Below are 10,308 nucleotides of genomic sequence, written 5' to 3'. Positions count from 1 at the left end.
ATGTTGTATATTCAAAATGTGGATAAAGATTTAAATTTTTAAGTTTTGGTGCACAAATGAATACCAACACCAAATCAGGCTTTCCTGCGCTCATAACAGCAGCATGTCTCCCCCTGGTGGACAGATGTCACGCTACATGTTTTTGATCTTTTTAAATGTAAACATTGACTGTACACCCAATATTAGTGAGATTGTCTTCCACATATATATTAAAACATCATTTAAACTGGTTAAATTAAAAGTAATTTAACATTAATAGAGTGAATTACATAACTTGGAACCTATGAGAAGCATCCCGAACTACTTTGCCAGTCGTTAGAAACGTCATAAAGTCAAAAGAGCAACACAAAGCTTAAAAAAAAAAAGACAAATTCAGAGACAAAGCTGAATTCTTTTTACTTTTTTATTGCTTAAACTGCCATCTGGAACAATCTATACCAAAAGGATAAACATCTTTGCACATACAGGAGGTCAAACTGAATACAGGGTAGAATAGAAAAAGAATGGTCCTCTGATCGCCTGCAGCTCTCTGCGCTGCAGGCCTAACAAACTCACTGAAAGGTCGGGCTAGCAGGAGTGACTGACTACTACTGTAAGCCCAGGATAGGTAAGCTAAGGCAAACCGGGACGATTGCAGTGTGGCTAAAAACATCTGGACTAAAACCGATGACCGATGCTGCTGCTATTTACATGAAAATAATATTTCGACAAAAAGGTGAGTCGAACCCTCGCCCCCTAACGGAGTCATTTCCTGTGGATCAGGATAAACAGGATGTGTTGTCATAACATAAAAGAAAGCTGATGACATAAATCCAGATGTCACCAAATCCACAACCTGAGGGTTAGGGGGAAACACATGAAGAAAAATACACTTATGTCCATTAACAAAAAAAATCTTCTCGCTAACCTGACTACCCTGCAATCGGCACCAAAATCAAATCTTTTTGGACATACAAACATAAAACTCAATTCTAAGCGTGTGTAAGCGCTTTGAATGGAGACTTAACAGAAAACAGAAACATGACTGGTTCTAGGTCATTTCTGGTAACAGACAGTGAGGCAGGAATGAAGAGTTAAGCCTATAATCCAGAAGTCAACATTGTGATTTGGTAAAGATCTTCAAAAAAAAAAAAAAAGAAAAAAAGAAAAAAAAAAAAGACAGACTTAACATTTTATGCCATCTAAAAAGACATGAAGCAGTTAAGCTCGGGAGTAACAAACCAAATATTTGACAAAGTTCCTGTCCTGCACACAGCTGCAGGGCACGTTTTTTAATACACGCTTCCATTCATACCGGATCACTGGATGCCTAAAATATCATGCCAAGTAAGCATAGAGAACAGATCACAAGCTACTCTGATGAAAAGACAGCCACCTTTTCAATAGGCATAAGCAATGACACTAGTTTTAAATAAATATCTGCTCACTCTGCCCGCCAGCGCACCTGTGATGCTTCGATACATAAATACTTCAGATGTCCTGAAACTTTTGTTGTTTTTTTTTTTCCAAGACTTTACTTCAATAAACCTGTAATTACCCATTTCATCTATTTTAAAAAGTTTTAACCCATGACGTTTTACACAATACAATTACATACTGTTTTTGTCGGTCGACAAGAAGAAGCATTTATTTACTTTGTGGCACTGGACACCTAAAATAGAATTTATGGAAAAATAAGTGTTTACAAAAGACAGTTAAACATATCTTTTTAAAGATCACCATCACTCCAAACCATAAGTTTATCATTTAGTCCATGATAATAATATAACCGTGATCATTTTAACTATACTATGATAACATTTTGATTACAAACCATAGCAGAAGAGTGACCAAGTTATTTGGTATATACTAAAAAACTTGAATACTGAAATACACTTAATACTCTTATTTTTTTTTCCCTTTCTTTTTATTTATTTTTTCCTCAGAGTAGTCAAGGCAGTTCTTGTATGGTCGTTCTACCGATTAAGAGGACAATAAGGGTAATAAACTACTTCCTGTTTGGAGCTCCAAATAGTCAGGGAACAGAACACGCACTGCATTTCCACGGCTATGCATCTTTGAGTCATGACAATAATCAACATTTGGCACTAGCCTGGTAGCTGCACAATAAAATAAAAACCTTAAGTTGCACAAGATCTCCAAAAATAAGCAAAACAGACTCGTCATTGTCTCATCATACCGATCAAAGGTAACCAAAAGTAACAAATGGAGCACAACCATCATAGCTGAAACCTAAAAACGGCTGACAAAAATGTGGTTGCAGTCGTATTCTTCCTGCCTTCTACAGGTTCAAGCTTCTGCTCTACATTGTATATATAATCAAGCTAACTGATGTCAAAAAGGAAACTCTTAAAACGGGGAAGAAGCAGTCCTCTCTTTGCTTCAATCTAAAACATAACAAATATAACAAATTCACCAAAAGCGCCATGTAAAGTTTGATTGTCCTGTCTCATCAGTTTGAGACCCTAATGTCTTTCAGATCTCCTAACAATCCTGCTTTGTGTTTAAGGTTGAGTCTAAAAAGAAAGCGTAACCAGCAAATACATATATAAGGTAACATGTGATGTAACTGTGCCTACAAGGTAGCGTACAGCAGCTGGTACAAGCGCTGGTGAATGGCTAAAAGTCATCTCTCTGACGTGACTGGTAACAACAAAATGAAGTGTGTGTGTAAAACAAAAAGGGGGGGAAAAAGCAAACAGAAAGAAGAAGAAAGTGGCAAAAAAAAAAGCAAATTGCATTGGTGGACCCTGGGTCTAAAAGGAGAAAAGAGGGAGAGGGAGGAGGAGAGAGAGAGAGTGGGGCGGGAAGACAAGCCCCTTCAGACAGACAGCGAGACGAAGCTGTTGTACTGTTGGATGTTACGTTTGAGAATGTCTGAACAGGGACCCAGGACGCGCTCGAAGCGGGGCCGGTCGAGCTTCACGCACTTCAGGGGGCCGCGGGCGACCACGGTGGCAGCACGGGGGCGGTTCATCAGCAGAGCAATCTCACCTGCAGAACATAGAAACAATCACAGCGTTTAAAATCTCAGAAAACATAAAATCTTTAATGATGTTAAGACAGAATGCAAACAAACAAAACTCAGTTTTCAATAGATTGTTCTGAACACAATACGCTAAAAAATCTTTGAGAAACCTTACAGGAACTCAGTTTAATAAGTTAAATAAATGAAAACTAAATAAATTGTTTAGAAATATTACTTTCATTTGAAAGAAAAATCATCAGTGCTTTTTTAAAATCATATAACTCTAATAAGAGAGTTATAAACTAATTTTACTTCACTTGTAATAGTACAATAATATAACAATACATTAGTTAAATAACAGAGTTTTCTGATAATGCTTTAGTTTTTTTACCAAAGTAGTCAGATGGTCCTAATCTCCCCACTTCAACAAACTCCTCATTCTCTGAGCGACGCTGCAACACAGCTGCAGAACCCTGAAAAACACACAAACACACATAGTTCAGTTTGGATCAACCAGCTTTACCCTGTTTGCATTCAGTATATGTGAACAAGAATCATCTTCATAAAAGATCATTTTTAAAAAGGAGTTGAATCACTGAAATGTATTTGATATTATCAAATAGGGCCGCGATTCAAATCGGTTTATCTATTAAATACATTTAGACAACTCTGAATTGAACAGGTCAACAAGTCATCCTTAATACTTTGATCAAAACAAAAAAATACTTTCCTATCACCACTAGAGGGCGTGTGTGTGTGAGTGGATGACATGTTTGAAATAATTTAAAGATTCACTGAAGTCACAAGAAGATTCAAGATCTCCTAAAATGTTTGATGAAACTGGACCAACAAGCAAATATGGACTAATTACATAACACATCCAACAACGATGGACACCCCGATAACATGAAAAAACTAAAATAAGTAACTTATCATGTCATCTCAAGTGTTCAAAGATGATATTCTGGTATTGTGACTTAACTACTGTGTATGAAGGAGTGTGTCTGTCAGAGTTAGAGATGTAGGTGTCTACCTCCAAGATGATGAAGAACTCATCTCCAGGCTCTCCCTGCACAACAATCTTCTGTCCGTCCTCAAACTGTACAGGCTCCAAGGCATCAGCGACTGTCAGGCGCTCCCATTTGTCAAGAGACTCTGAGTGAGGCGAACACAAAGAAAAGAATTCAGCTGAAGTGACGGATCACAATCAAAAAGGCTTTTATTGGTTTTACTTCTTTCATCTGTTATAAGGTGATATATTTTTATAAACCCTTTCAGGTTATTTTAATCTCAACACCAAAACACAAGTAACCTGTTTCTCTTCTATTTTTAAGTTTGGAGTTGTGGCTGATTTTTAAAAAAAAAAATAAAATCACCCACCTAAAATGGACACTTTCCTGAGGAATTCCTCGTACATCTTCCTCTTTCTCAAAGTGCTTCCCTGAAGAGAAAGACATTTGTGTTAGTGTGTTTACATGAAACTAGAAAAGCAAATAAATGTATGTAAGCCTACATGTTTGCAAATAAATACACTGGTTTGCTTTGGTTTTGTATTATAATACACCTCCTCACCATAAGTATTCTCCTGTAGCTGTCTCTGTCGATGCCCCACAGCTTGACGTTGGTCTTAGCTCTAACTGTGGCCGCCCTCGGGGTGCCGTATATCAGCGCCAGCTCTCCGAAGCTGCCACCTTCCCCAATGCTGGTCACCCATTCATTGTTCACATACACCTGTCAGATTGGCAGAGAAGAAAACAAGGGAATGGTGAGAAAAGCATTAAAAAAAACAGAAGAGAAACAAGAAACAAGCAAAACTATTAGAAATTTGTAGGTGAACCCCGATACTAACAGACAAAGAAGCTCTATGTTACTTAAGTATGTTTGCATTGTAAAAGTTTGACACTGCTTTCTAAAAAAAAAAACAAGATGAGGATCAGATACTCACATCCATCTCTCCTTGGTCGATAACATAGAAATTGTCACCTTCGTCACCTGGATGCACACAACAATACTGTTACTATCACGATCACACAAAGACATGCTTTCATTTGGATAAATGTTTGTTCAGCTTAACGCTGAAAAGGTGTGATCCTACCCTGCAGAATAACTGTTTCCCCAGCGATGTAGGTGACTGGAAACATTGCATCAAATATGTCGCTGGAAGCAAACAGATTTGTGAGAGGATCAGCTTACTACACACACTTAGTCAATTGTCCAAATCTACCTTATAAAACCTTTGAAAACCAAACATTGTTTAAGGCAGGTACCTCCTCTCGTTGTCGTCCAGGTGTGAGAAGAGCACATTCTTTTCAATAGCTTTGGCCAAGGCTGCCATCGTCTTGTAGTCTTTCGGAATGACCTTAGGGAACAACACAGACATGTTATGCGTTTCAAGAAAATATAACTTTTCATAGATGTAAGTGTTGGATTTTCTTGTAGCTCTCACAGCTGTATGTGTCTACCTTTCTGACATATGAGGCTGCATCCTCCTCTGTGTAAACCTCTGCGCTGAAGGCTCCTCTCCGCCGGCGACCCTTTACCACCGGGTTCATGGGTGGAGACACCTCCTCATCACGTGAGTCTGAACGGGAACTGCTGGCCTTCTGCTGGTTCTGAATCTGCTTGGCCTCCTCCTGGAGGGGAAGAAGTCAACAAGGGAAAGAAGTAACATCAGACAACAAGGTTTATAGCTGCTGTAGTTCATTCAAGTTCATTCAAAGCACTTTTTTAAGCACAAAAAAGTATATAAACACATATAAAATACAACTTAAATAAACTAAAATAAACCGATAAATAAAAGTTCCCAGTGAAAACCTACATTCAATCAAGAGATCAAATAAAAGCACTACTAAAAAGTTATGTTACAAGTTTCTTCTTAGAATTATCCAGTATATATGTGTAACATAATTCCAGCTAGTTCATTGTCTTGGTATAATTCAGTTCAATTTTATTTATATAGCACAAAATCATAGAGCAGGTGAAAACTGTACTCTTTAACTAATAATATGCTCCAAGAGGATTGGAAGGTTACTGCCAGATGAGCATCTAAAAAAATCTGATAAATCAGAAGACGATAACCCCAAAAAAGGTACTTCTCTTTAAAATAATTTTCAAATCAATCCTACCTCTAAGATTCTAGGGAAGCACACAAACATTAGTTTAAAGAACTTTTTAGAAAAACTTTGTCAAACATGTAAATACAGTTGAAGTAATAAAATGTTAAATTTCAATTATTGTACGTGCGCTTGAACTCATGTGGATTCATCGTGATGTTTATCTGACATCAGTAACTTTTCCCAACTAGTTCTTTGGTGACATTTACAGTAAATGTAGCATCCGGTCTAGAACATGGCTGCTGCAAAACCTGATCCTCAAGTGTACATAATATACATTTGGGAAATCTTGTTCAAAGCAGGTGGATACCATAAATAGTAATCTTACAACACCATATTGTTTAAAATAACTGTGCATTAAAGTGAGCTAGTTAGAAAGTTAGCTGGCTTTCAACATATTACAAACTATTCTTTGCTATTGCTGTGTGATTATAAATAAAAACTGCTGTTCTCTGACACAAAGTTAAAATAGCTTTAATTCAAAAAATGATAAGAAAAATCTGATAACAGTAACTGCTTCATATGTGACATCATCTGTGTTGAGACATGTTTAAACTGATCAACTGATTTAATCTGTCGAGGGTTTTTGTTGGCCTGAGAGATGAAAGGAAATAGTGCCTGACAAAGTTAATAGTTGTGATGCCAAATACTAGCAGGCTTGTGAGAAAGTAACTGCCTAGTGTAATACAAGAATTTATAATGTTCAGCTTTCACTGTGTAATGATTTGCTTTCTGCCTATTGACCAATAAGGTACAGTACACACGCACAGTACACACGCACACACACACAAACAAATATACCTTCTCCAGCCTCTCGAAGTACTCCCTGAGGAAGGCCATTGGCCTGTCTGGCCTGGAGGTGCACAGCTGGACAATGCAGTCCTTCAGCAGCTGTTGAATGTTGTGTTTCTGCACGTACTGCTCACACTCCCTCAGGCTCCGCTCCTCCTCACTGCTCGTACTTCCAGATGCCATGACGACAACCGCAAACCCTGCTCTGTGACCTCTAACCTTTGTACTGGAGAGAGAGAGAGAGGACAGCAACGGGGGGAGAGAAAAAAAAAAAAAGGAGGATGATTTCAGATCATCACTAAAACATGGATTTACTGGATTACCAGAGAGCAACACAGAGTAAGAGTGTGTCTGTGTCGTTATGAGAAATGGACAGAAAGAAAAAAGCGAGAATGTGAGAAAAATAGAGCCTGAGTGAGAAGGCACGGAGAGATGGGGTGTTGTTTTGCTCTGTGGAGCCTGAGTGCTTCTAAGTGGCAGGAGTGAAAACTGGTCATATGATGTGATCACACATTTCTGACTATAGACCACAAACTAGGACAGGCACGCTGTCTGTCCTGGGTTTATTTACTCAAAACAATTTCAGCTTTTCACCAGCCTGAGTGAAGCTTACTCTCACATTGGCTGAAACAGTACATAAGGCCTAATTTTAGTCAAATGGCGAAACAAAGGCCAGTGAATCAATCCACTGTGAAACAGACCAAAACCATAAAAGCAAACGTGCACTTCCTTGAGGTTTCAACATTTCAGGCCTCAGTACTGCTTCTGAGAAAAACAGCCTGACAGATCCCTGATCATCTGATCAACCTCTGTGATATAAGCTTCTTCAGATAGCTCTGAGCTTGATTGGGCTGTGCAGTCTAAAACAGGAAGGCCTCTAAAGCCGTGTTGTAACCAACATGTGTATTTTAGATGAGTAAATGACAGAACAACAAGTCCTGCGGTGGAAACAGACCGATCCTGTGCCTGCAAGTGTATCATGCATGTGCATCAGTATAATAGGATTCAGATAATTTCTAATCTGACAAGGCCCTGGGGAGATTACTTGCCATGTTATCAAAGATGAGGCTGGCACATCCTTTCTGCAGCTAACTACACTCCTAGTGGAAACTTGGCAGGCTTGCTTTAATCTAAACCTACCACAGGAATAACTAAGTGATAAATGATACTGTTTTTAGACCAAGTGGTATAAATTAAGTGCTAAGACTACAGGCAAGACCCAACAACAGGGCTGCCTCATATTATTAGAAAGTCTTGTTTACTTTTTCAAACGTCTGAGGTAGTTAAAATATATAATTAACATATTAATTTTCTAATTGAATTAGTGAGCTGCAGCATCACCTCAGTTGACAAGAAGAGAGCTGTCAAGAGAAAACATTGCGATGCACAATGACCTCGCTGAACAAGTAACAATGAAGAGTGCTGGAGGACTAATAAATATTAGTGTACATATTAAAATAACTACTACCGCCTTTAGAGACAGTATGAAGCAAATGCCCTGTCTATAACGTTAACACCGTGTAGGTCAGGAAGGCTGACGGCTGCAGCCAAGTAACTTACAACAAGCTAATACTGAAATACTACCCACCCTAAATTAGTATAACCAGTAAACACAGAATACAAATAAATGATACATGTTTTATACGTTTGCTTAACTATCTTTGGTTAAGCAGAATGTTAAAGAAAGTGTCTAGTTTGATGCCTAGCCTGGCTAGCTCCGTGCAAAGGCAAAGCTCTCCTCCAATGACGCCATCTTGAGTTCTATCATAAACAAACGAGAGACGGAGAAAACAAATTTCACCTATCCAGAGGTCATATGTTCTTTGAGCAGAAACAACACCAATACTCACAAGAAACTGTAAATTCCTGCCGAGCCCTTCGATAACGACTCGGGATGGGTGATATTTCTACAAAGCGTACCGTTACCAGATCCTCCTCGCTTCGATTTTTTTTCCCCGAGCCCTGGACCGCTGCCCCACCGGATACGGCTGAGAACCAATCAACAGCCGTCACTGACGTCAATTCTCCTCGTTCTGACATGTGAGCCCGTCACCCTTGGCAACCTTAAAGGAGACCGCACGGAAACCGTGACGTCAAAGAAATAGTTTAGAACAGAAACGGGAAAAGAAAAAAAATCGATTCATATCTGATTAAAAATTAGCTTGTCAACAGGAATCTCTCTTTTGTGTTCATTTAGAAATGCGTACAACTTCGTGGTTCGGTGCAGAGTACTTATTTCCAATTGCAACATCAGAATCATCTTTATTGGCTAAGTATGTTTGCACATACAAGGAATTTGAATCCGGTTTAGTGGCTCTCAGTGTACTTACACACAATAACAACACAACAATCTTCATAAATATACACAAGGAATGACTATATACAAGTGAAACCATTCCTGTGATCTGTAAACAGGATACAAATAGTGCAAAGAAGTGAAGAATTGCTTAGATACATATTAAATGGTATAAAATGATGGTTATGTACAGTATATAAAGCCTGTTCAGATGTACAGTAGTGAGTCAAAGGGTGATTAAATGATTAAAATAAATAAACATACATGAGGTTATTTTAGGGGACTTTGGGGACAAATATCTCAGACAGAAAAGAAAAATCAGAGGTGCACTGTATTCCCAAGCTAAATAAATTCTAGGGACAATAACAAATACTACAGAGGTTTCTGTTTTCTCTGCAGGCAGCAGAACATTTAAATAATGTGCTCAAGTTATCACAGTGCAATTAATGTAAAGTACAAATCAATAAACATTAAGTCATTTAAATTATGTACATGATTTCATGGGTAAAGATCCTTTAGTTGAGTAAAATGATGTAAAAAAAAAAATAAATAAAAAATCAACCACAACTAAAAGTCTTGCATTTAAAGGTATCGAAAGTAAAACTACTCAGGCAGAAATAGGGCTCCAGTAATAATAATAATGGGTTATTGATACTGATGCATTAATGTGTTGTAGCTGGTTGAGATGCAAAACATTATAACTGATTTATATTCTGTTGGGTATATCTTAATCTGTAATAAAGGATCATATTGATAAGCTGAAGCACATGTTTTATCCTAAAAGTTGCATCTACAAGTAACAAGTAACCAAAGCTGTCAAATTAATGTGGTTGAGTAAAAAGTATGATAGTTCCCTCTGTTGTAGCTAGTGGAGTACAATATAAAGTAGCTTAAAATGCAAAATACAAGTCCCTAAAAGTTGTAACTATACATGAGTAAATGTATACTTTCCATCACTGACTGAAGTAACATTATGCAAAGATAAAATAAGATAAGCCCATTATTTATAGCCTCATGTACAAATTTTAAGGGGAAAAGTTTAAGTTTTTAACATTTGCATTTAGGTTTAATGATGAAAGCTGAATTTTGGTCAAATAACACCATAAACTCTCCAATGATCGACGTGAGAACAACTTGAT

At 37.8% G+C, this 10,308-nt stretch overlaps 1 protein-coding gene across 2 annotated transcripts; it reads right to left on the bottom strand.

Moving 5' to 3' along the window:
- Positions 1-385: 385 nt before the first annotated feature.
- LOC122970802 (cAMP-dependent protein kinase type I-alpha regulatory subunit) lies at positions 386-8,878 on the bottom strand. 2 transcript variants are annotated; one of them, XM_044337066.1, is made up of 11 exons: positions 8,724-8,878; positions 6,883-7,099; positions 5,431-5,601; positions 5,236-5,327; positions 5,064-5,125; positions 4,914-4,960; positions 4,541-4,699; positions 4,349-4,409; positions 4,002-4,123; positions 3,360-3,441; positions 386-2,994 (listed from the first exon to the last, which is right to left on the bottom strand). In XM_044337066.1, the coding sequence occupies exons 2-11, from the start codon at positions 7,054-7,056 to the stop codon at positions 2,822-2,824; spliced, it is 1,143 nt and encodes a 380-aa protein (XP_044193001.1). In that variant the 5' UTR covers positions 7,057-7,099; positions 8,724-8,878; the 3' UTR covers positions 386-2,821. The 2 variants fall into 2 exon arrangements, with proteins under 2 accessions (XP_044193001.1, XP_044193002.1); XM_044337067.1 differs by having other exon boundaries at positions 8,794-8,875.
- Positions 8,879-10,308: the final 1,430 nt, after the last annotated feature.

The sequence above is a fragment of the Thunnus albacares genome, chromosome 20 (assembly GCF_914725855.1).
Source record: "Thunnus albacares chromosome 20, fThuAlb1.1, whole genome shotgun sequence".
Classification (NCBI taxonomy): domain Eukaryota; kingdom Metazoa; phylum Chordata; class Actinopteri; order Scombriformes; family Scombridae; genus Thunnus; species Thunnus albacares.
This window is presented reverse-complemented; position numbering and strand designations above follow the sequence as displayed.

Coding starts and splice junctions, on each gene's coding strand:
- LOC122970802 (XM_044337066.1), bottom strand. CDS start 7,056: ATGGCATCTGGAAGTACGAGCAGTGAGGAGGAGCGGAGCCTGAGGGAG. Junction 4,410..4,540: donor GCTACAGGAGAATACTTATG/GTGAGGAGGTGT, acceptor CTTTCTCTTCAG/GGAAGCACTTTGAGAAAGAG. Junction 2,995..3,359: donor AGGACCATCTGACTACTTTG/GTAAAAAAACTA, acceptor TATGTTCTGCAG/GTGAGATTGCTCTGCTGATG.